General features: G+C 34.2%; 1 protein-coding gene across 14 annotated transcripts in view; it reads right to left on the bottom strand.

Moving 5' to 3' along the window:
- LOC135200030 (uncharacterized) overlaps positions 1–25,877 on the bottom strand; it is a 39,109-nt gene extending 13,232 nt beyond the window's left edge. For 6 of the 14 annotated variants that reach the window (XR_010311177.1, XR_010311183.1, XR_010311182.1 and 3 more), the window contains exons 1-12: positions 25,752–25,877; positions 22,809–22,950; positions 20,788–20,904; positions 18,389–18,466; positions 15,714–15,797; positions 12,061–12,162; positions 10,080–10,186; positions 8,965–9,708; positions 3,662–3,909; positions 2,855–3,023; positions 2,536–2,667; positions 1,708–1,821 (exon numbers count right to left, since the gene is read on the bottom strand). Coding sequence is in view for 1 of the 14 variants with exons in the window: in XM_064228263.1 (XP_064084333.1) it covers positions 1,708–1,821; positions 2,536–2,667; positions 2,855–3,023; positions 3,662–3,909; positions 8,965–9,708; positions 10,080–10,186; positions 12,061–12,162; positions 15,714–15,797; positions 18,389–18,466; positions 20,788–20,904; positions 22,809–22,950; positions 25,752–25,828 (2,114 nt within the window). In the remaining 13 variants the exon portion in view is untranslated. The remainder of the gene's footprint in view (positions 1–1,707; positions 1,822–2,535; positions 2,668–2,854; positions 3,024–3,661; positions 3,910–8,964; positions 9,709–10,079; positions 10,187–12,060; positions 12,163–15,713; positions 15,798–18,388; positions 18,467–20,787; positions 20,905–22,808; positions 22,951–25,751) is intronic. The other 8 variants (XR_010311184.1, XR_010311178.1, XR_010311181.1 and 5 more) reach the window with 8 other exon arrangements.
- Between the last annotated feature and the right edge of the window lie 1,106 nt (positions 25,878–26,983).

The following is a 26,983-nucleotide window of genomic DNA, read 5'->3' on the forward strand; positions in this document are numbered from 1 at the left end:
TTCTAAATACACATTCAGGTAATTTTTCACTTATCACTGTCCTAGTTCTGCATCTGGAAATAGGTCATTTAAGTTCTGATGAGCTTAACTATAGTGGATTATACTATAAAAATACTATACACACGATGATTTGATGCAACACATATAGAGGCAGTCCCCGGTTATCGGCGATCCAGTTTTATGGGGCTTGTCTAGCATCATAACGGGCTGAGTTCCGGTTATTGGCACCGTAAGGAGCCTTATGGCACGCCATAAGGCACCAATAACGAGTTCTGGTGCCATAACAATCCTAACAGAGGCACCATAAATCACTTGAGTTTTGGTTAAAGGCAGTTTTTGCTTATCAGCACCCCTCCGAGATTGGAACCCCACCGATAACTGGGGATTGCTTGTATTTAACATAAAAGCTATGGTAACTGCCTAACTTAAACTGAAAAACATGGATATCAGTTTCAAAAAGATACAATAGACTATGAAATCTTAAGTGGAAATCTTCAAATCAACTTGTCCATGAAATCCAAATAAAAATAAATTAACTTCTCTAATCTGGATTATCAATAAAAATCTGTTGGATTCCAACACGTAGGAATTGAAGGGAATGAAAATGTAGATTCTGCCACTAAATTAACATGCACTATTACCCCAACAATTTCATGTGCCTCTGTATCAGACTGGATAGTATCAGTCAAATCTCTAATACATCAGGATTGACAAACATTGGTCTTCAGTACAAATATCAAACAAGCTGAAAAATATAAAACCTGAGGTGTACCCATGGGTTTCATCATCTCAAAAAGTGAAATCTAAAGAAGTAACTTTAACAGGACTCTGTATTGGTCATACTAGATTTTCATAAGCTCATCTGATGTCAACCCCATTTTCTGACCCAATGAAATGTAATATATGCTAGTTCCCATGACTGTCCAGCTCCTAGTTGTTGAATGCCCAAATTGGAATCAACAAAGATTCATTTATTTTTGACATCCAACAATGTCAGGAAGTCTCACTGAAGGCAAAGATTTCTCACTTAACAAAATTATCACGTTCCTAAGCAAAATTGGTTTTTTGAATGTCTAGTTTTTTTCTCAATTCCTGAGAACCAGATCGAGAAGAGCCTTTGTTAGGTTCACAGGTCTGGTTAAAGTAATAATTTATCCTACCCTATCCTATTATCACTATCAATATTAACTGAACTACAGAGCTATAGTACTGTACAACTTCAATTTGCATAGGGCTTATAATTTTCCATAAAACGGTGAATCTAGGAAAAAGGCCAACTGTCATTAACCCATCCCTCCTTAAATAAGAAAATCAAACAAATTTACAAAGCTTCATTTATTCTATACATTTGCACAAAGCTCATCTGCTGTATGTCTTGTATTCCCATGAACCCTAGGTATCTTTCCATTCTTTCACAGGTATCCTCCTGGTCTTCTCACTATGTAGTAACTTTCACAAGCATTCTTGCACTTACATGAACCCCTTCCAACCCCGCATCAGTCAGCTCTGCCTCTCTTCTATCTTCAAAATTCGACAGGTCTTCAAAACTGACTCCACTGACTGCATCACTTCAAACAGCTTCTCTCCATCTGTATCTTTTATTATAAAATCCATACAATCATAAATCTTTCTCCCTTATTCACTTCCAACTGAAATGTTTTACATTCAAACCTTATACTAGAGTTAAGGGAAACTATGCAAACTTACAGAAGCAGCCCTTCAGATGGACCTTTATGAAGCTTGGTATTTGGACCAGTCGGTCGTGCTCGTTGATCACTGCGGAAACTGGAGTCTTCATCTGTACTAGTACCCCTTGATACCCTAATGAAAATATTGTATGTGCAATTAACAATTACCAATAAGCAATAGTATACAACAGTATAGTGATGTATATGTAGTATACACACACTGAAAAGATAAACTGGTCCATAACAATAATTTACAAAAATATGTTATGGTAACATCATCAAATATAGTACACCCTACTTTTGAAGAGGATCCTTAACTAGCTGTAACTTTATATTCCATAATAATGATTTACTGATTAAAATTTTATAACTCAAACAATACAATAATCAAAATAGTAATGTAGTCTCCAAAGCAATTTTTGGCAGAATGAAGAAAAGTATCTTGACTAAAATATAATTGTCTGTTGGTAATACTTATCTGATGAATACCCAAAGTGACTGAATCCCTAAATACTGGGAATGAAATTCAAATTGACAGTAATGCAGGTTTTATGTCTGATGTCTAGGATATTCAGACAATGAATGTGGATGAATTTTAGTGATCTAATTTCATATGACAGGTACAGGATCTCGTTGGTTATGGATTGGAGATGAAATGTAATGCACAAATATGTAGCAAATCCAAAATGAGATACTGAAAAGAACATGGCAAAAGGCTTTCTATTATCTTTCACAAAGCTTCGTTTCTTTGTATTAATGGGTAGTTTCTGCAATATTTCTCATATACTGTACTTAATTTTGAACTGGGTTTTGCTGTTTAACACTGACGAAAAACTAGGATGCTTACGTTTGAGCAGCGGTCCAGGCAGTGTTTATTCTCGTTCGTGGTAACGTCGGTCGAGATGGCTTCACGCCATCTCGTCGAGAGGTGGGTGGTGAACCAATTAGGTTTAATGTCACTGATTTGGCTTCAGAGCGTCTGTAAAGAGATTTATTGAAGGTACAAGAGTTACTACAAATACATGGTGTAAAAAATTCAGTTTTTATGAAGCCAACATTCCCCATGGGATTCAATTCATACATTCTTAAGTAATTTGGTTTGATGACAGGGGTTTGGATGGTTGAGGGATTACAATATCATTATTTAATTCAATATAATTACCTACCTAGACATCTTGGGTGTTAAAGCTAAAGCCTCCTTTGTTTTGCGATCTGACTCGGCCATATTTTCAAGTACCTGGCGGGCTCTGATTTCGTCATAAAATACTGATTGCAATGCCATTGTCACCACTGTTGGTGTTATGTCTGGATAGTCTGCTGTTAGCTGATTACGCACTGGAATGATGGAAAGTATATCAATTAAAATCATATAAAAAAATAAATCAAAATTATATATACACATATAAAAAAATCAGTGAAACAAGACCTCTGAGTCCCATCAAAAAACACACTGGGGTTGCATGAGAGATTTAGTTTTAAGTTAGAAATGAAAACTGGAGCAAGATAAAACTTTAATACAATCTACAGTATGCCACTCAAAACATGATGAAAGTAGCAAGCTCTAGCGAGCTAACCACTAATATCAGGGAATGAAGCTAAAATATGACATGAACAAAATCATTAAGAATTAGCTATCCATTACTAAAATGTCATTATTAAACAGAATATCATTGGTCCTGTATTAAACTTAAGACAGTATATAATGGATTAATCTTATGCATGTAAATTGATTTACATTTATCTGTTAATGAATCATTGCTCATCAAAATTTAGGTCTGCTGTTATTAGGAACGAGCTATCATGAAAAGATCATTTTCTTAAAGGCACCTCAACTAATCTCCTCAATCAAGATCAACTTATAATCAACAACCAGACAATTGATTCCTTTAGCTAAACTGGCCATGATGGCAGTAACAGAATACACTCTGTACACAGAATTGTTTAAATTTCATTATAACAGTCAGACACTTTACCTTTCTTTTTGTGCTTCTCAGAAAGAGTCTTTGGTCTAGCAGGTCCAGGAGATGGCTTTGGTGCTGCTGCTTTATTTTCTTTATTCTCAGCTCTGTCTTTCAGCTTGGGAGGAGCCAAGGCTGTCTCCTTCTTCTCATGGCCCATGGCGATAAGTTTCTCAGAAGTATCTTTCACATTATAATTGCACTGGGTAAGGATGTCCAATATAACAGTTGGTTCCACTTTTGGAAAAATTCCTTTCAGATATCTGATTGAAAAAATATCAGAGTATTATGATCAAATATACATATAAATTTTGTATTTTTCTTTTAACTACAAGAAAAATAATTACTATTCACTTATTTCAACAATTAAATGATTTAGAAACATTTAAAAATAGAGATAACTAAGATTGTAAACTAATTTTCAATTCAATAAAAGAAATCTTTAGGGATGCTGTAAGTATTATATTCAACTGATATCTAATGACTAAAGTAAGATAAGAGGCACAATTACATTTAACTTGATTTAACTGATTATTTCAAGTATCTCATTTTCTTCATCAATAAATTTGACTTTCCCACAAGTTATACAAAATTACATTACACAAACTGGAAATATTACATATCGATATACCTGCCAACTACGGTTTCAATATTTTATGGATGTAAAAATTTATAGCCTGGTAAAATTAAGGCCTCTGAGGATATGGCACTATACGAGGGTTATCTACCTGCCACTAACATCTAGAAATTCATGTCAGCTTCATAAGCATGGAGATGCTTCACTTTCTTCATGTAGTACCTGCCATTTATTGTAACTATACCGCTTGTTTGCTCCATCAAAGATTCTCCCAACATTTTAAGAAGAAAAGCATTACTATGTTGTATCTCAAATCCAATGTGACAGAAATAATACCTTCATTCCTACTTCACATATAATCTTGCAAACTGGTTACATAATAGGAGTCATTCAGACCCGTCAATGTCATTTAAGTAAGTATTTGCTGGCTATGAAAGAAATTCTCCAAGTCATGTTGTTATCAATATGGAAAGGTCCCAATGCAGGATATGTTGCTTGCAGATTACCGTGCAAGGTTCACTGGTGATCATACAGTTCTTTGAAGTATCCCTTTAGTCACCACCTGCACTGAAACCAATATTGTTGGAACTAAAGGGACACTGAACACAACCTTTAGAATTTTTACTTTGTATCAAGTAGTCCATGCTGTAAGAGTATCCCCTAAAGTGGCCGTTAATGAGTGACCTGACCACAAGTGCTCAATAGGTGAAAGGGTTATGAAAAGGAAAATAATGAATGAACTGGTTTATAACTTTTCTATATATGCTGATCTCAAAGAAATGGTAAATGGAAGCAAAAGTTGATGGATTATTTTCAACATTCTACCTTTATTGAACAATAAACATATTTCTTTTGAAATTTACGAGATAAATACCTTACTTAGCTTCCACTTATCATAGTCACACCTAACCTGTGATCTGGTACTGATTTGTATGCCATATTGCTCCCTCAGCAATAAAAAGCATGGTGTTCTTGGCAATACCTGTAGTTCTATGTGGAGTGCATATTGATTGACTGATATACTGTACTGCTTGAAGGCTCTCACCTTGCATAAGAAGATTCCAAGTTGTAAACCACAACAAAATCCCATAAAGGTGGGGTTGAAAGCAGTTCCCTCAAACCTTGTGTCACGTACGAGATCCCTCAACCCTCTCTTAGCCAACGCAAAGTTATCTCCAACACTAGTTCTCTGGTGTACATATGCCTTTGGTCATATTTTACCAGTGGCCATATGACCTATCCTTTCCATGGTTTATTGCTTGGCAACAATAATTACATTAATAATTCTATCTTACTATGAAAGATTAGTGTTCTGTAGTTTAATCATCTGTCCTCCAATATTTCCTAATTTTCTTCTACAACAAGGCCATAATAAAGGAAGTTCACTCTTTTCTAACCATTGTACATATTGAATAAAAACTTAAATATTTTTTATGTTCCATACAAATGGAAATTTCTATTTTGACAATATTTTGCTTTTCATTATTAAAAAGATCTTAAGCGGAGTAAAAAATATCTGGGTATAGCATAAGAAAGTAGTCCTGCAAGCACCAGTATTACAAAAAAGACTGCATATTGACAAACACTGTGCCAGAATTTAATACATGCTGAACCATGCAATTAACACATTCCAAGTAAAAACATTTAGTATATAAGCATTTCACTTAAAATGTTGAAAAAAAATGGGAACAGTAAAAGATTTCAAAAACACTTAGGTCTTAAATTAGCAATGATACAAATGATGTATTGCATTAGCAGTTACAATTTCTTAATGGTACAATCACATGAGATTTGATAAAAGTATTAAAAATTGACATCTATCCTCATTATGCTATGAATACAATAAAAATAATATGAAAAACTATATGGATGGAGCCCATGCTGTATGTCTAAATATTAATGCACCACAATGTCTTATCCTGTCCACTGTCACTGAAAATTTTTATCATCTCTTTTAAACAAGTTCTCATTTACGTACTTTTACAGTATAACAACATTTGTTTAGCTAATGTTTACTAACTTATAAACCAGCAAATTATATAAGCCTAGTAATTACTTGCATAGTAATTCTGGTTACTGGAAAGCAATCCAAATAATTTTGCTGATTAAGTGGCATCATTTACAGTGAGTTTAACCAGCGAGATGTTTCTTACCCTGTTCCCACACTGCATGCTTTAGGCAGAACTTGGGGCACTTAACATTTACAGATCCCTTCAGTCCGAAGGGCATTGTTTTCTGCAATGTACTTTTTATCCTTTCCCATGTTCTCACCCAGCAGGTAAACCTCTCTAACATTACTCTGTGTCAGTTTTCACCATTCATCTATCAATCACCTACCTTATATTTCATGTAGTCCTGAAATGAGGCTGAGAGATTCATCTGAGCCTTGGACAAGAGAATTAACATTCTATGACCGACGGATTTCATAAAAAAACTAGTTTGTGTCATAAAGCTTAGTTTGTTGCATCACCACATATCAGTCATTGTTACTGTACCAGGAGTAATTAGGTGTATTATATAAAAAGATATAATTCTATACTTCATTTGATTCTTTAAAGCATTTCAAAATAAAAGCTGAAATTCTGTACTATGTCAAGAGCAAATGAAACAACACTAAAAACCATGATGCCAGAAGTTACGTCAGAGAGGAAAAGAAAAACTACAAAAACACTATTCACAGTAACAACAGGGGAATGTAGTATAGTTGTCAGCCAAATACTAACTCATCAAGAACTCACTAAACACATCATATACAAAAATGAAAATAAAATGTGATAACACCAAACGTGAAATTCTGTCCATGGCGCATCACTAAATGAAGCCGAAATGCTGGTTAAGTCTTGTAGTGAATGGCAGCCTGTCTAAACTAAACCAAGGTGGTCAAAAGAACGAATATTGGTAAAGCATCTCCAAGGATCTGAAACTTAGCTAAGCTGTTCGCCAGAATACATAATTTTCTTTGAAATGCTTCACTGCATGTACTTGGATGTGCTCCCCACAGTTGAAAGCTATTTCATGGTTAATGGATTTGTAATAACAAACAACAATCACACAATTTTTGTTACTGTGCATTGTAATGTCCTATGGATTTATGTAATTTTTTATTGTCTCCATCTCATATCTATTATTTTCATTCTCATTTCACTGTTATTCTACAGCAATCACCCTTAGATTATGCTCTTACTCAACACAATAACATTTCTTTCCATCAGTTAGCATTGTCTCATTATACAGTATCAGTAGTACTTACATTTTTTTAAATAACATTTGTAACATAAACTGTTTACTTTTGCATGCTTCCAGAGATACAAAATATACAAGCAAGATGATGTATTACCTTTTTTTTAACAATGACTATGCTATGTTTACCAATCTTTAACATTTCAAAACCACAATTATACTAATTTGGTTTCTAATACTTTTAAAACTGTGACAATACTGAGTGAACCTACATATTTTATCAGAAAGTGCTATACATAGCCAAAACTTAGCTTATCTATAAATAGACATGTTTTGCAAAATCATTAAATACTTATTTCTGACAAGTTTCTTGACCATTAACACAGCTTGTGGTACAATACCAAACAAATGAATTCAAAGAATCACTCACAAATATCAACACAGCACTTGTAATTACAGTTCTCCTCTATTCTAAAACACCAAGAAAGCAACCTGGCACCAAAAAATGTCAAAATTCTATGTTACGCTAAATACGTACACAGGGTTCAGTAGCAATGGGTAAGGTCACTATGTGGTGTGGGGCATCTCAAACATGTAAACTACAGAATACAAGCACCATGCTTCATAGATTCATGGGACTTTACATCCCCTGCAATATAAAAAAAAATGGATTCATTATTGTAAAATTGGAGTGCAAAACAATCATTGAAAAATAGAAACACCTATTTCTATAGCAAAAAACTCAACATTGAGGGACATGGCCCTAAATATTTTTCACATGCACAAAGCTAAAAGTTATTTTCCAGCACTGTCACTTCATAAATACCAAAGATATTGATGACAAGATTAGCAACAATATAAATACACAAGGTAATAAGAAATGTTAATTGTGTAAAAGCTCAGTAGTTTAAAAATGTTCGGACTTCAGGGTATGCAAGCACTTTATGAACAATGAAGTAAAATGATTTAGGTCTAAACAACTGATGAGTCACTTTAAGCTTGGTTAATGGAACCTGTCATCTAAGCTAAACTGTCACAGATTAATGCTATGAAATCAAAACTCTTCTCTGATTTCACACTCTCAATTTTTATTTCATCTTCTGAATAAGAGCATGTTTAGTAAGTTGGCAACATACAGTTAAGGAATGTTATCCCCCAAAAAAAGTTTAGTCAGTTTAATAATTTGGTAGCTCATATATATGAAGCAAGACTGTCAGGGCAAAATGAGTTCAGAGATAAGAGAATGTGTCTCTTAATTCAGTAAACCTACATTAAGGATTAGATGATTGGAAGTTCTGCAAGCAATTACCCATTAAACTAAATCATTTATACATGTATCTGAAACATAGTATATGAGTTTAACTCATTACTCATGACTTCCCACAAATATAAAGAAGCAACGAAGCAAATGCAATTCCAGAAGTTATTCTTCAATATGGTAAATCCAAATGGCTACTTATGAAGTGACAGGAAATAAAACTCATAAAAGGGAAACACTCAATGTACAACTGTAACACACCAAGTAAAATATTGATCCTTCTAGAAATGCTACGACAAATACCTGAGCTTTATCTTTGGTGAATGAGGTGTAGGTCTTGGAGAATATCTGTAATCCATTCGTGGTGAGCCCATTAATGAGCGAGTAAAGTCAGAAGCAGAGCGTGTCGTGAGACGTGGCGAGCCATCTAAGAATGTGTGAGGTGAAGATGCACGTGATGACAAAAGTGGTGAGTCACGGCCTAAGAAAGGAGAGCCAATGGATCGTTCTATCGAGCTGTGGCCTAATTTTGGGGAACCAGCAGATTTGTCAAGAGATCCTCGACCGACAGATCTTTCGACAGAACTTCGCTGACCATGTAATGGAGAACGTATCAACTTTTCTTCAAATAAGTGAGTCCCTCTGGCTTTTTCATAAATGGGTCGACTAGGAATACGATCAACTGCAGTGACAGGTGGTGCTTGATCAGCAATTGTGGTTGAAACACTAGTCAGATTAGATGTTAATGATGTGGGTACTTGATGCAGTGGCTTTTCATGGCCATATATGGCAGAGGTGGTTGTGGTCCCACTATGCAACAGGGACGTAGCTGTGGAGGTCACTGTGGTAGAGGTGGAAAGGATACCTACAGTTGATGTTGTGGAAGCAGCTGAAGATCTAGTGCTTGATAAAGCCATGAGTGCTGTGGCTGTAGGGATAAAGTGCCGCATAGGAGGAGGTGTGAAAGTGCCATAAGGCCCAGGGGTGGCAAGGGGGTGTTTCTGTACCTGAAGGGCACTGATGACAACTGCTTCTCTATTATGGTACCTATGGTCAGAGTTAGTAAATGTTAGTTAGTGCAAATTATACCTGATAAAAATATATTTAAAAGATAAAGATTAGGACTGTGAAGCATTAGATGAAGAGGAGCCACATGCTTTAATAAACACAAAATCCCAAACCTCCTTTAAAGCCAATCATCATTGAAAAAATTATTACTCTAATATCAAATTGTTGGAACACTGGAAAAATGCAAGACAATTTAGTTAGTGGTGTTATGTACACTGTAACAGGGTGCAATATTTCTGTTTTGTAAAAGTTAATAAGATGGTAAAGCAAAATGCACCAGAACACCAAGCACCGAACAATATGAGTAAATATCTGTTAACAAATATATACTTATTAAAAAATATACTTACTTTCTCATAAGGTCCTTAATATGGCTTTCAGGAACAGTGGGAAACATGGCAGAAATTTTTGCAATGGCTAGTTGTGAATGTTCAACTGCTTCCAGTAAACCAATTTCCTGAAATATGGTAACAAATTTTGAACTAAAATTACTCAATACTTCTGCTTTGCTTCTAACAATAGAATGATAAAACCTTTGAGAATTATCACTGTAACTTCTTTCTATTGGGGCAACAAAATGTAGTTGTGGTAGGAGAGAACTTCATTAACAGGATTGCCTTAAACATCGGGACTAGTATAAGACTGGTGCAAAATTTCCAATACTGGAACTTGTTAAAGTTTATGTTGCATTAATAAGATGAGAAGGTTGTATCTTCCTAATACATACTCTATTTCAAAAACAATCGACAAGTGTAATAATCTTTCTTATCTTCCCTATTTTCTATGATTCTTCAGCTAACTTGAGATTTTAAATGTTATACTTCAAAGTCTAATCATTTCCAAAGTACTGCTAATTTTTCAAAACTATGCATTGAACATCATCCTTTATAGAACATCTAAAAGAATAAACAGAAACCTGATCAATTTTTCACAATGCTTGAAAAAAAATGTGAAAGGGACAAGTTAAGATGACAATGGTTTGTTTTGTTTATTTGTTTCTATGGTGTTTTTACATTGCATGGAATCAGTGGTTATTCAGCAACGGGACCAACAGCTTTAAGTGACTTCTGAATCATGTCGAGAGTGAACTTCTATCACCAGAAATACACATCTCTAACCCCTCAGTGGAATGCCAGAGAATTGAACTCGCGGCCACTGAGGTGGCAGGCCAAGACCATACCGATCACGCCACTGAGGCGCTAGATGACAATGGTGATGTAACCTAGAACTTGGTTTCAAAATCCTTTGCACAGAACACCTTTCCATCAAAAAGCTCTAGGGATAAATTCTATGTCCAAACAAAAACTTTTCTTCAAAGCAAGGATTGCTTATAAAAGAACATGGCTGAATGTTACTTTGCTTTCTGATGTTTGTAAAATGGCATCCAAACTCTTTAACTCATTAATCCCCATATAGAATCCTTCATTATTCACCAATCCCAGGCATGTACAAAAAATTAAAAGCATAACAATACTATTAGGAATATTCATTACTAACTGGAAGGGAGACATTCCATTGGCCCTTTTCCTTTTTTGCTCTTATGTGAATTTCTATTCATTTATCTGTACTAGACAAATTTTTGCAAATAATATACTACGTACTGTACTACCACTGTTAGTAGTAATAATAATAATAATAATAATACAAGGTCAGGCTATTCAGCATTGGTTGCCACAACTCAGATTCAAAATGAAGCATGGGCCATGTTAAAAACTTTCAAGGGATATTAGGCTATAATGCCAATAACACTGTTTATCCAGTATATCTTAAAATAATGACATACTATCTCCCTTAGATAGTATCTCTGCCTGAGTGCACTTTAGTGAGTAACACTGGCAAACCCACTGGTCCCTCTTGAAATATGCAGAATGAAAGGGCCTATGTCTAAGCTATAGGACTGGGTTGGTTAGAAAATTTAGGAACAGGAAACCCAATTAAATCATCCTTTATAGATAAAAGTCGACTCCTCATAATAGTACATCATATGGTTACTGGTTGGATGACTAATATGAAGATTTGTTAACAACTTGAAAATATTTCAAGTATAGATGTAAACTGGGTGTTCCCGGTGAAACTGTTTGACATTACAGCAGGGAACTGACCTCTGTTTAACAGCATCAGACAATGATTGAATAATGTTTGGGTGCCTTTTGAAAGCAAATTTGGTGCCTTCACAAGCATGCAAAATTCAATCTTTTTAAAAATACCAGAAAGATTGGCTTCATCTATTTCTTGGGGTAATGAGTTCTGATGTCTTCAATAATTAAAAATAATTATAAATCACCTGAATGATTATCAGTAGAACGTGAATTTTACAAACTGTTATTTTACCTGTTGTGCTGTGAGCAATGCCTGTGCTGCATCAGATAATGCCTTGCCTTCAATTCCAGAAGTCACATGCAAAGATGAGCTTGTTGGGACATTTGTTACATTCTGAAAGAAAAAACAAATTGATATCAAAGTAACTGAAAGTGGGTACAGCATTTAATCACGATAACTATGAAGTCAGGTACTCGAGTAATTATTTCATTTTTAAAAATACAATAAAGTATATTTCAAATCAAGTTTCACATTCACAATGACACAATGTCATCCCTGAACATCACAAAAAGATTCTTGATTTTGCTGTGGGATTAAAAAGTAGTTTTTATAGTTTAGAAATAAAATCACTACATTTGGAAAATATCCAAGTTCATGCTTTAATATAAAAATAATTCACAACATGAAACACACTTCTAAACTTCATCAAGCCTTCCTTCATAAAATAGCTGAATAGCATATATGCATGAAGCTTAACCTTCAAATTGTTGCATGTCCCATGACACCTAAAAGCTATATAAACCCTGGGTCATTATGATATTTCAAGGCTCCTGGAATGCTTTCAGTAACACAATGTTATGAACAAATTTCATGGGGCCAATGAACCACACTTTTAATACTCGCATGGTGTTCGCTAGAAGGATGTGTTAAGTTGAAGGTGAAAATATGAAAGAAGCAAAGTTGAAAAAGCTGGAAAGCCATGTCAAAGGACATAGAAGAAAAGTAGGTAGTGGACATAAAGCAATGCAGCTGGGACCCATTAGATTGCAAAAAACCTTCAGTATCATCTACAGCAACACAAGTAAACTTTAAGTGGTACCCCACTGGGATATTGAAAAGCCTGAAAATGGAAACTATAATTTGCAGAATCATTTTACAAGTTATAAACTTTATACTCATTTAAAGTTGTATCTGGAGACAGTTTTCTAAACAAATATCATACATTTAAAATGAAGGCAATAGAAGTCAGGTTGACATTCCAAATGACAGATCTACCTAAATCATCCAGATGGTGACTGGTACCCAGTCCAGGAGCTACAGCTATAAATTATGTACATTCTTTTGAGTGACTCATCCAAGCCAAGTATTCTTTTATTTACAGTTTGGAGCAAGTGTCAGATGGTTCCCAAAGAAAACTTGCCACCACAATTAAGAAACCAAAGGCAAAATTTCTGGAAGTAGTAGAATTCCTAGATGTGTTTAAAGAATTTTGCTATATCTTATGGCTCTCTCTATACATTATTCTAATGGTGAGCACCTTTCATAGTTGTCACTGTTGCACAACTTCATACAAGGCTTACACAAGCTACATACAGCAATTTGTAGTACGTACCTAAGATGCTGTAATCATAATTTGGTTTTTGCTTGTGATACCTATGTATGTAATTTGATTTATTCAAATTCCTCTTGTGTAACTTTTACATATCACATGAATATTAAGTAGATATTAATTGGGTTTGGTTAAAGTATCCTTTATAACTAAGTACTGCAGTAACTAACAAGTCCCTTATGGGACTTTGGCAGTGGAAAACACAAGGCACATACAGTTATTTTTCAGCATTTTGCCTGATTATACAGCAGAACATTCAAGCACTAACAACTCTGCTAAATTAGGATCTTCATACTCTGCCCCCAATAACTACTTAATTTCCCATGAAACAAAACATTTTTCACAGAAAGAAGTGGACAATGAGAACTAATGGGTAAAGATGTTTTAAAGTCAAGAAAGCCTGTATTGTTGCTTTCAATATGTCAGTTAATGCTAACCTGTTTGGTTTTCTTAAATTTTCAGGTATGTTAATATTAGGTCCATTCAATCTTGCTTTAAGATTTCTCCAAAGTTTTCCATTCAATCTTGCTTTAAGATTTCTCCAAAGTTTAAATGCAATAACTGCTCCCACCTCTACTCCTTCAGAACCAGAGATCCCCTTTGTAGAATGTCTGACATACATGGGGACTCTAGTACGTATTAATCAACTCCCAGCTTCACTTTTATCACTGCCAATTCCTTATGAAATCTAAACCATGAAAAGTCAGTGAAGCTACGATTCCCCTTCAAAATTGGAGTGGGAGGTAAGCAATTTGTGAAGAGTCGAAAAGGAATCTGATTCAGGCAGCTCAAAATTCAACCAAATTCAGAGCTATCAAATCCTCCACCACAAGTGTCTCTGTGGATTCCTGTCTCTGAAAACACAAAAATGTTCACCATCCTCTGACATAGTTTCCATTGATCTACTTAAGGTGGATAAAGAAATGATGTGCCACACAGATATTTCAGATGACCTAATAACGCAATCACGTCAGGAACTCTGGAAGCAGGACTGGAAACCCTAAGTGTTGATGGGAAGCCGAGATTCATTCCTTGGATACAGTAATGAGGAAATCTGCAGGACAATTCCATCCCATTACCTTCAGTCATTAGTTTCTCAGATAACTTTGAAAGTGTCATGTGATCTTCCCAAAACAATCCAGCCACCCAGGGATTCTGTATGGTCAGCTATGAAGCATCTATAATATGAATTCCCAGTAGAGAGCAGCTCTTCTTTCTCTCCAATTTTTTGTCAGCATTCTATTTTCAGACAATGCTATCCACTCTTTTCACATCACTTTATAAATGCTCTAAATACCTAATACGTACCTGTTGAAAAAAGCATTTGAAAAGCAATGATTTGCATTGTAAGAATACAAAACTGTTTTTTTTTTTTTTTTGCAAAATGACAGTTTCAAAGAATATAAAAGTATTTCTAGATCTACCTTCCAAATATATACCACTTTGAGATGCTTTTCTAGACTGAATAAAACTAATAAACCAAACTAATCAAACATTTTAACACAACAGATTACGTACAGATTATGGCCTGAAATATCTCCATATAATGAATGCTAAAGTCAGTCAAAATGAGTTGTTAAGACTACAATCACTATATTGAGTAAATGAAAAGGTACTAACAATGTTATCTCTACCATGAGGAAAACTAATTATTATACAGTGGACCCCCGCCTATTCGCGGTTCCAGATTCGCGGCTTCACCTATTTGTGGATTTTACTGTGGAACGTATATCCACATTATTCGCAGAAAATTTGCTTATTCACTGTATTTTTCATAGAGATATAGTCACAAATTACTGTATTTTTATATAATTTTCATGACTAAATGCATTTTTTGTGATGAAACACTTAAAATACTCATGTATAAACATTTTTGGTGGGGCTTTTTGGTGTTTGAACTATCAAAATAGGCAGTTATAAGCATTTTTAGAGGGGTGTCAAGTCTTTGCAGATTTTAACTATTTGCGGGGGGTTGTGGTACGCATCCCCAAAGAATACCGGGGGTCAACTGTAACCTACTGTGTGATCATACATTTAAAGGCATCATTTTGCTAGAAACACATTAGCACGTCTATTCAGTTTAGTGACACACCAAATGTAGGACGACTACTTATCCTATGCAGGCAATGTGTTATTCTCCATGACAGGCTACACCTATACGTATTGGCAATACGTACGTATACTGTAATTTAGTTTTGTTTATCCAAGTAGACCTGATTATGGTTTTCAAACTAGTAGCTATTACTGATCTACTTGACGAGTAAAGGCAGTCAAATGTGACAAGAACTGACAAACAGACTCCATGCCTTTACTTTTCAACTCCTGCATATCATACCTTACTGTCATCACTACTTATAGCCTTTTCAGCATTCTTTCCTGTCTCAATATGGTGGGTCTTTTTCTTATCAACAGCAGGTTCCTAAGCAGAGTACCGAGAAGACACGAACAGAAAATATAAATTAAAGACAAAAGAGAGAAAGGAGAAGATAACTACGAAATATTACCCTATGCTCCTTGCTCACAAGGAGAAAAAGTTATAATTGAAAAAGACTCGCAAGACATTAATATTACATATAACAGATTCATTAAAAAAAATTCTTTGGCTCAAATACACAAGAAAAAAAGCAAATTAATTTTTTTTATAAAAGAAATATCACATTAGCTTTATGAACAAATAAGGTGCTAAATAAAATTAAAAAACAATATGCAGTTCACTGCATAACTCCTACTCTGTATTGTTTGGATTACAATACAGTATAAAACAGTTCAGTACAATATTATATAAATTTTTAAATGTACGGTAATATGATTAAAGAGAAATTTTGTTCTTTAGTTAAAATCTTTCATTATCATCTTTATATTTTTTAACATTTTATATAATCAACATTGCACTAAACATATAGTTAAACTATAAAAGCAATAGTATGAAGAATAAAAACACCTTTAGTAACAAGACTATTCCTTACACCAGTATATTTCAACTAGCATTGAAACAGGCCTTTCAGCATTTACCTTCAGGACAGAGATATCTTTCCTTGCCAAGCTCTCTGAATGATTTTCAGAGATCTGAATTAAAATAACTGGCTCTATGAAATTTCTAAAGCAATACTATACTAATATTTCCAAGCATACAGTTTTATATATGTTCTACTGTCAATGCTATTTGGGTATGAGGATGGTAATAAAGAATCAAATCCAAAGCTTACTAGTTAGATACAAGAGATGGAGCTGCATTCTGACATGCAATTTGTTTCAGGTTTAAAAGAGAGTGAGACATTCACTTTTGTGGCAAAGCATGGCTCTTACTCAATGAAATATTTACTGCATTCTTAAATAATTTTATATAAATACTTACTTCATCAGCCATAATGTACTATGAATGTTGATACATGTAAATTTATAAGGGGTTGTGATAACACTTAAAGTGCTACACAACATTTGTTAAAAGAAAGGGCTGTCCACGTAAACTATAGGTACGTATTCCTTGAAGTAAGAATAAAAAGATACTCAGAAGTATATAGAGATCTTGAAGTATGATGAATGAAATGAAATCCAACTTTCTTATCAAATGCAGATTAAGCAACCATCGCCATTCTAACTGGAGTCCACTGCTCAAATCAACTCAGGGGACTCCTCATGTGTTCCCAGCCCTCTGTTGCCTACAGTAGCAAGACCACAGAAATACACACTCCCAACAAACACCAATCTATGACCCTTAAGGTCTCCCATTCTATTTGAGGTACATGTACTCATGCAAAGTGATCAAATTCCAGCATTTACTTCCATCCATTCTTACTTGGTTTTTGAAATCTTGTAAACCTGTTTACACAATGTAGGATAAAGTTAAAAAATATCGTCAGCTTGATCACCCTCCCACAAATCTATTTTCAATGACAACTTATGGCAATACGTATCTATTAATGAGAATCAGAAACTGGTCTCTTCCTGTACAGAGGGTATCATACCTTTCTGGGTCAAAAATAGAAACTGCTGGTTATTAACACAGAACCATGCTGAAAGGAAACTAACTATTTGCAGTTTTCTGTCTTTTAAAATAAAGAATGCCCAATGTCAAGTGTCATACAGCCCTGTTTAATGCATAAAAATATGGTTGAATGCATTTTTTAGCACATTTACAGTTTTGGATTAAAAGGCTAACTGCCTTGTGCCAAATGGCAGCAATCACTGAGCCTTGTGAAGACTATCTTTCATATGGTCTTTACAACCACAAGGCATTTATTTCACAGATGTTTTACCTGTAACTCATACATTACATACTGAACATCAAGAAGCTCTGACATAAGGAAAAACCAGTCTAACACCTTGCTAAAGGGATAAGTGACACAAAACTAAATGTAAAGGCTCTCTCTGGTTGTAGTTTCCTTGGCATGAATAAGGATTTAGTTCAGTGGCATATACATTGTTTTTATGTCTTCTATTATGGTGATACTCATCCATTAACAAAGCCCTTTGCTTGTCTACATTGTGGATACATTTATTTTTTAATTTTCTTAAACATTATTTAGATTGCATCTATTATTATCACAGTTTTACTGGATTATGGAACCACACCAGTAAGTCCATAACCCATCTAGGTAACTATTCATACTCTTCTCAATGGAATTACTGATATGGATAGATGACCATACATCTTCCCTGATCATTACTTAAGAGCTTCTTATCCTGTGCTTTACAGGTTGGCGCATTATACAATAATTACAATGTCTTCATATTGTGATATTGAATAGGAGTTACTAGTCGATTAATTTCTAAGAATTAATTTATACCAGAAATACTGAAACTAAAAATATTAGTAAAAACACTTGATACTTTCTTTAAAATTGACTGCACTCAGAGTTATGCAAACTACAACCAATATATTACTATCTGGAGTAAAAACACTCTTGTTAAGTACATGATGACGAACCAATCTTTATATGGCTGTCGAATGCTAAAAGATTAAGCAACTGATTTCATGCCTTTTATTCACTTCATCTACATATACTATACCTTCTGGTCATTAGCAACTCTCTTAGTTTTCCCAGCACTTCCTTTTGTGTGCTTCTTTTTCTTTTCTTCACGAGGTTTCTATTTAAAAAGTGCCAAAAAGACATGAACGACAATATACTTTACACTAGATATGATCATTTCTATCTGTCAAGTCCAACTCACTACAACCTAATTTCTGTACAATATTCACAGCCAATACATAGAAGACATGAAAATATCAAATTAGACCAAAAGACCTAATTACCACAAGAGAAAACTAGACAAAGTGAAAAATAATTAATTTTCTATCATGGATTGACTATAGAAAAGCCTTCAGTATGATCCTTCACTCTGCTGTGTGAATGATTAAAGATATGTGGAGCTATGGACAACTAATTAACCTTACTCTCCAGCAACATCCAGGATGAACCTTGAATTCTGGTAGGAGATCTAGTTACAACATGGTGTTTTTATGAATGGAGTCTCATTGACCACTGAGCAAATCATCCTTAATCATTAGAAACTGAACTGTAGTATTAAGTCCACAGAGAGAAAAAATAGATACTAATGTACTGGAAAATATCATTTGCAACTGGACAAATGAGTCTGTATATCTTCGATTCCTCAAAAAAATGGGCATCTAGCAATAACCTTCCAAAGGAAGGTAATTCCCAAGATAATCAGGCATTTAGATAAAATGTTATAAAACTTTCATAAATACCATAACAGTAATTTAAAAGCTGGATGATGATAGTTCAATTTCAATAATAAAAAAGTAAGTACTATGTAAATAATATAAACAATAAAAAATTCATAAACGTACATAAATATATTTAAATTTTATTTCAATACGTACTAGTAGTGTACTTACTAATAATGCTATAAGTGCAGATATTAAAACACTAATGTTTCACAAACTATCTAGAAACTAAATCCTTTTCTAAAAAAAAAAAAAAAAAAAAAAAAAAAAAAAAAAAAACTGCCTGGACAATCAATGGGAAACTGCACTATTCGACAGCAAAGCCCTAATATATATACATTAAGAGACATTAACTGAACAATCATGCACCATGCTTCCATGAGAGGGTAACATGATAAGCTGTCTTAACCTAGAAACACCTACACCAAACACCATAACACTTATGGGAGTTAGAATCAATCCACTTACTGGAGCTAAAATTTTTACCAACTGATTTGTGTTAACATTCAAGGTCACAGCACAACACAGGGCAGACAGTATAGTATTCATAATCTTGAGGAACTGAGCTCTCAACCCATGAGTTTCTTTAAAGCTTGACCCATGAAATGAATGGTGCTTTCCCTATTCTACCACTTTAAATCAATACAATATGTAATGCCTTGACTAATGTATACACGTTATGAATTCAGATAGGTAGGAAGGTTTCTTTATAAAATGTGTTCGAAGCCTAAGTACTATATCGATTGTGAATTGATAAAATGAGTTCAATCTTCTTGGTCAAGTGTTTGAGTAAGGTATTCACTCAACACCAACATACAGAACAAAATATTTCAAACTAACATTAACCGAATTTACAGAGCATCTGACCACTCACATAAATTCAGCATGCATAACTGATATGGTGTAAAGCAATCATAAGAACTATACATAAAACAATTTCACAACAGCTAGTAAAATTCTGAATAAAAGTTAAGCACTTACCCATTCATGAAATAGCACAGTACTCTAATGCAATCTGAGCCATTTGTAATTCTCATATATTCAAAATCTGTTCCATATTCCATTTAAATGTCAAGTATTCTTATATACAGTATCTAAATAACAAATGAATATATGAGCAGTAAATGGATCGTATATCAAAGTTACACAAAAATATTGATAAAATGAACATTTACGACAAAAATTTTCTTTTAAAAAGGCAGATTTACATCAAGCAAATAATTATCAGGGAAATTTCAAACTAGAAACACCAAAAATGGTTAAACAGTAGCAGGACTAATGGTTATTTATAAGGTTCTTAAACAATATCTAGTGCTTTAGCCTAGATAAATCAATACCATTCTAGCAAAATATCCTATAAAAAATACTATAAACACTTCAAAGCACAATGATAAATGAGGTTTCCTACCAACTGGCTAAGGGTGAAAAAATAAGAGGGTTTTTTTTTAATGTTTGCATACATCTTCATATCATCAAGGTAGCAAGGGAAAGTGCAAATAATTTCATGGAAAACTCTTAAAGAAATGTTAGCTTGTGTAGCAATAACCCCTGCTCAAATTTTCAATAATTTTCTTCTTTTCTTATAATATGGACTCCCTTCACGTATACTGAGCCATATAAACTTATTGGTAACTTTAAGAACAAAGTCCTGAACACCTACAAATATTAATTGGCAGTGTATTGCTACAAAAAGCTTTTCATCCTTCAAGCTTGTTAGTACCTGAAGTGGGTAAACAGGACCATAGAGTACATATGGAGGTACAAAAGATAAGTTATGGCCTCCACATGTTGGGTAGATGGACGATAAACGACCCCCAAGGAAAGAACTCCAGATAGGCTACAAGAGGGGGGGAGGGAGGGGCAGAACTGTGGGTTAGTATGATATAGCATTTATTAGTATTCATATCTATGTTATCATCTTAAAATCTAGGTCTAGAGGCTCACTTAATGGTACTCCTAATGATGGATGTGTAAATCACAAAATCTAAAACATATTAGTCAAATGTCAGAACTAAAATACACTATCAATATTCATTATACTTTGAAGGTGGAATAAATAATAATAGTTCAATGGATTTTACTAGTACACTTCAAAAGCATTCTTCTCTTTTATTTCATTACTAGACAGTATCTTACTATATCAATATAGTGGAAATGTAGTAAATAATATTTCAGTTCAAATAAAATTAGCAAAGTACCTTCTACTCAGCAAATTTCCCAAGAAAGAACTACGTAATCAAAAACATCAAACTGCAAATACAACCACGTGTACCTTGTATGTACTGTACTTTCCTGATGAGAACTGAATAACAAAGCTCTTCTTCAAGTAACAATTAGACTTAACACTCATTCTCTTAACCCTACTGATGAGATTTTCCAAAAGATGGTACAAATCTCAAGTTAAGAAAAAGCACATACGGCAATTCATATAGTCTACCTTTATAAGTAGAATACAGAAGCTAATGCAATTGAATCACTAGAAGTCAGTCTACAATAATACATGAGACTTGCTGATCATTGATAGCCTAACATTATTTTCTTTCTTTATCTTATAACTGGTGATTAAATTTCTGTGTAAATTCACATTACTATTCATCTCATCTTTTAATTATTTGTATGGTAGTAAATGCAACTTTTCTCTCACAAAACTTAGTCTTGAGGTGAATAAAATATCAACTTTGGAAATTATTAAGATACTGAAAACCACCTTGCCAAATTGAACACGTGAAAATGTAAAAACAAGGAACAACTAGCAGTGCAGATATACAATAAATAGTATTCAAGTAGTATACGTTAATTACTAATTCAGTCTTCAGGAATATCACAAAGACCGATGCACTGAGAAAAGCAGATTTGTGAGTGACAGACTTACAAAATCAATAATGTTCCTGGTGATACTCAGCTGATGTTCACTTGGAAAGATTATCCAAGAGAAGCCTATTAAGGTCATTGCATACTGAAACCTAATAACTTCTTTACAGAGGAACCTGCTACAAGAATAATAAACAAATTCTAAAACTTTTGCTTGTTTACAGTCATTTGTACTCTTGTGATCACATATTACTGTCTGCTAAAGTGAATATTTGGAAAATCAGTACTGGGAAAAACCAACGCCATTACACTGGAACAATAACTTATACGTATGGCAAGATGCAGAGGAGCAATTACAAAGTCCAATATGTACTGATAACCCTCATATTTAACTAATCATAACTGAATTAGTAACTTGAATCCATTATTAAAGGATCAAGTACAAACTAACAACAAAATAACAGTTGAGCCAATAATACTGAGGACTCCCACAAATTTGACCCACCTACAAAAGTACTACTACTGTTTTGAACTGATGTTTATTGGTTATAAAATAAAGAACACTTCCGATTTTGAGTTCGCTGGGGTTTTTGGTGGATTTTCATCCATAACCAACATGAAAAAGAATTTATAAATCTTTATATGGACTTGATCAACAATTATCCTCTAAGACAACAATAATCACTGACAACAGCATATTCATAAATCTATACATATTGTACAGACATGCCTGTAGTATTTGATAAAAAAAATCAGTGTGACATATTTTACTATTTCATATAGAATGGAAATTATTTTACTTCGACAATCCAGAAACTCAAATATTCCGAATAAGGAATATATACGTATACTGTATTGATAGAAGCCTTCCTGAAGGTTTAAGATATAGATCTATATAAAAGCACAATCAGCGTCATTACTATACTGTACCTGGTAGTGGGGAAGCGTTTGATTTTCCTGTTGGTTCCTTAATTCTGGGGGTATGGTTTCAGGGTGAGGAGGAGGTGGAGGGCAGTTTTTGAGTCGAGGATCTTCCCATGATGTTTTTTTACTTGCATGGTCAACAAAGTAACTGAAAAAATCAAGAGTAAATATTCCATTCTAAGAGAATGAAAACCATTTAATATTTAACAACATGCGAGCTACTTTTTACCAAATTTTAAATGGAAAACTCACTGTAGAATGGCACGTCAAACTAATTGATTGATGAGATACATGCTTGCAACTGCAGACCATTCACAAGGAGGATAAACTGTTTACAATTATGATTATGTCCTAAAATAGAGTCAATTGGTTCCCTTATATGATGGGGTACTTGTGAATGATCATCACTGCATTCAGAGTTTGTGCTCAAGTTCAATCTTACGAAACGATTAAAAAAATAATTTGGAAAACTTGATCGATGTAATGACAGTAGTGCCTTGAATGTACCATGTAATGACCCTAAAGGGTGTTATTCAATAATATTAGTAAGATGAACAACTTCCTAAACCCTGAAAGTAGTTTTTCTTACAAATGGCTATGAACTGACTAGAGTCTAACATGTCCCCAACACTGGTCCTAAGCTTTCACTAAGCTCCATGGAAATGTTTACAGCTCAACCTACCACAGCATATATACATTGCTACATTCAGCAAATTTTCCCAGTACTTCTGATCACAGCACTGTAATGCTTGGAATTCAGTTCTGCAGAAACAAACAATTATTAAAAGGCTATAGGATTTCAGAGTGACAGTATTACCCTAGTCAAAGCAGCTGTAAATCTTGAACATTTCCAAAGGTAATCGATGGTATTTATGATCTTCAGTATTAGGTACATGGTAAAGGGTTTATCTTTTGATTAATGACAATAATATAGAATTAAATACAGTATCTACTTAACCATATCTGACAATATAAAAATACAATTTAGTTCATTGCTTAAAAAAGGGGCTATGAAATAGAATGGGTAGGCTAAGATTAGCTTATAATCCTAGCCTTATCATAAGCAGTTTATTATTTAATTTCGATATGTAGAATGTAGGCCTAACCAATTAATCTTACATCTCTAAAAAGGCTTTCTTGTAACATCCGTGTACATATGTAGCACCTGGGTGTGTCAGGGGCTAGACCGAACGGGAGCCTTACTTGATTTTACTTATGCAACACAAGCAAAACCAAAATTCATAAGAGTTTTGCCCACCCATTAAATTAGAAAGTGGAACTGAACTTTAAAAGTGTTATTTTAGTCTTTTGACAAATTGTATAATACTACTACCCATCCTGAGGAATAACATGCTTGCACCTTGATGGTGAGAAACATGACTCCTACTCCTGTTCTAAGAAGTACAGAGATAAACCACGAAGCGTCCTTTCGTTCGTCCAAGTAGTAAGGCCAATAACTGACTGTTTCGTTTATAACCACACAAAATTCTGCCGTAACATACAACAAAATAACAACAATTTGTTTAATGGAGCTTGAAATAATTAAAAGGGAAGTGGTTATAATCTAATAATGAAATTTTTTAACTAATAATTGCTTTCCCGCCTCTTGGCATTGTTATAAAAGTCACACACTCTTGTAAGCCCTTAGTTTGATTGATTGATTGATTATGACATTTAGGTCTTGAGAACCAAGCGCTGGAACCCTTCAGGATTATTCAGCATCCTATAGACCCTTAGTGCTGGCCGTAGTCATTTTTATAGAGGAGAACTGAGTTTTCTTTTCCCCCCTCAGGCAACAATTTCTGGGGTGAAATACGAGTTCCGAGGGTGATGTTTCCAATGAAGTCTAAGGGTGAAATCCAGTCCAGTTCCTTGTTTGAAAGAAATGCAAGACTCTTTAATAGTTTTGGGGGGAGAACAGCAGGACTGCCATTAGACATGAAAGCATCTCTCCTAGTATATATTAGTATACCCTGTATTCTTCTAAAAAGTGTCAGTATGTGTGGCCAGTAAAATTGGGCAAAATGGAGTCATTGTAAAGCAACATGGACCCATATCCATATACGTACCTAGTTTCATATTAATACAAAATGCTAAAATCAGAATTTGATATACACATTTACTTTGAATGTATAAAAGATAAAAACATAACAGCGAGATTCAACAGAATGGACAGATTAGGCTACAGAATAAATTATGGTTGCTGTAAATATGAAACAGACCAATTTTTATATTTCTATAAGAAATAAAATGTAACATAAAACATACAAATGCCACTTTCAAGATATTGGCCACTAGGCTAAAGGTAGCAACGGCACTTGCAATACTGTAATGGGCTTACATCCTAATCTACCCTAACCTGAGCCTACCTGACCAAGGGGTTTCACTACCCGTCGGACACCCCTTTATCCTGACTTTAAAATTATGCCTGAAGCAGGCCTACTTAGCTTACGGGGTTAGGTAGTTACATCATAGTCTAACCTCTACTGTGCCCTACCTGACCAACTACAGCAATTAGAAGGTGGGTTAAATGAAATGGTTTACATATTTTATATATATAATTGTTTTCCTTAATTTGCTGGCAAGGTGGGGTCAGTATTTTTCTTCGATAGGCCTACCTAGCTAGTTCTTTTTCACTCCACTTCGTTTATGGGTTTAGGTTAGTCACATTTTAGTATCTTAAAACCTTACAAATTACCCTAAGGCAATTAATATACACGTACTGATAAAAACAATTCGGTGTAAATTATACAAGGAATCACAGCTAAAAATCTAGGTTAATTCTCATGGTAAGTGGAAAGGCCTGTCTAGACTTCCAGACAGACACCCTGTCATAAATAAAAAAGCGGCGAGAACGGTAAACACGAATTGGATTCGTGACGGCGAAAACAATGAATGAAGCAACCAAGGATTCGTTACCGTTATGAAAATGAGTTAGAAACCACTCACTATCTGCCGGTTCTAGCATCAAATCTAACTTCCCATCCTTGAGGAAGCCCTTGAAATACGTCCCACCTTCCCGCCATCTTGACGTCGTCTGGCTGCTGCTGTCATGGCAGCAGCAGACGACGCGGGCAGCGTCGTTTTCCGAATCCACGCTTTTATTGATCGTGTTTTGGAATATTTTTTCCTTATGGAGCTTCCAAGTAAACAAATGATTCTTTTCATGCATGGGTGTTACCTCAGCGATTGCATTTTTGCTTCTCACGGTCATGACAAATGCCATGATTATTGGAGTAATTACAACCAATCGGAAGCCTCGGTTGTATTTGTAAACACAGCTGTTTTTGTGAATGAGTCACATAGCTTTCATGTGGTTTGACAAGTGCGTTGAACCGTGACTGAGATTCATTGACCCCAACATCCCCAAAACTTTGAAACTGGGGTGAAATATTTTTGGTTACAGTGTTTATAGACATGAAATATATCCAATTAAATTATATCAACAGTGATGTCCAATAAGATATTATGGATATAATATATAGCACAATTTCTTCCTGACAAAATATGAATGCGGAAGGTAATGATTTTTGTGGTACATCATTACAGCAATTTAGCTCTGCATTTCCATGATATTAAATTTGAAATCTACAAAAGCAGGCTTATTTTACCTTGTACATAAGATACTGTATTAACATTAGAATTAAATAATGGAATCATTGCTGATAAACTATTTTTTGCAGTGAATCAGTAATATTTATGGAATACTATTTCTGTAGTGTTTCTGAGCGTGTTTAATAATAAAACACTGAATTTGAATAACAAAAAGAGAATTTAAGTAACGCAGAAGATATGTAATTTTCATTTGTATTCAACAAAAGTTGATTGCAAATTTTCTATATAATCCTGAACACTTCCAGCTACAGATAAATGCATCAAAATTAAACAAGGGCGGATTCTAGGAGTTTTTTTATTCATATGGCGAAAATTGGAATTAAATTAACATGAATAAATATATCTATGGTCCTCTGTAAAATTCTTACCCAAGCTGTTATACAGAATTGGAATTTCATTAATAAACATAAATAGCTATATTAGTATTGCTGTTTGAAGATGACAACCAATTTTTCTCTCACGAAAAGATGAATACTACATCAGGTTTTTGCTATCCGTATTATAATAGTTATGAAACTTGACTAGAAATCACAGAATCATTTTTACTATTCATTTCGTCCTCATTG

Source organism: Macrobrachium nipponense, chromosome 26 (assembly GCF_015104395.2).
Source record: "Macrobrachium nipponense isolate FS-2020 chromosome 26, ASM1510439v2, whole genome shotgun sequence".
NCBI classification, from domain to species: domain Eukaryota; kingdom Metazoa; phylum Arthropoda; class Malacostraca; order Decapoda; family Palaemonidae; genus Macrobrachium; species Macrobrachium nipponense.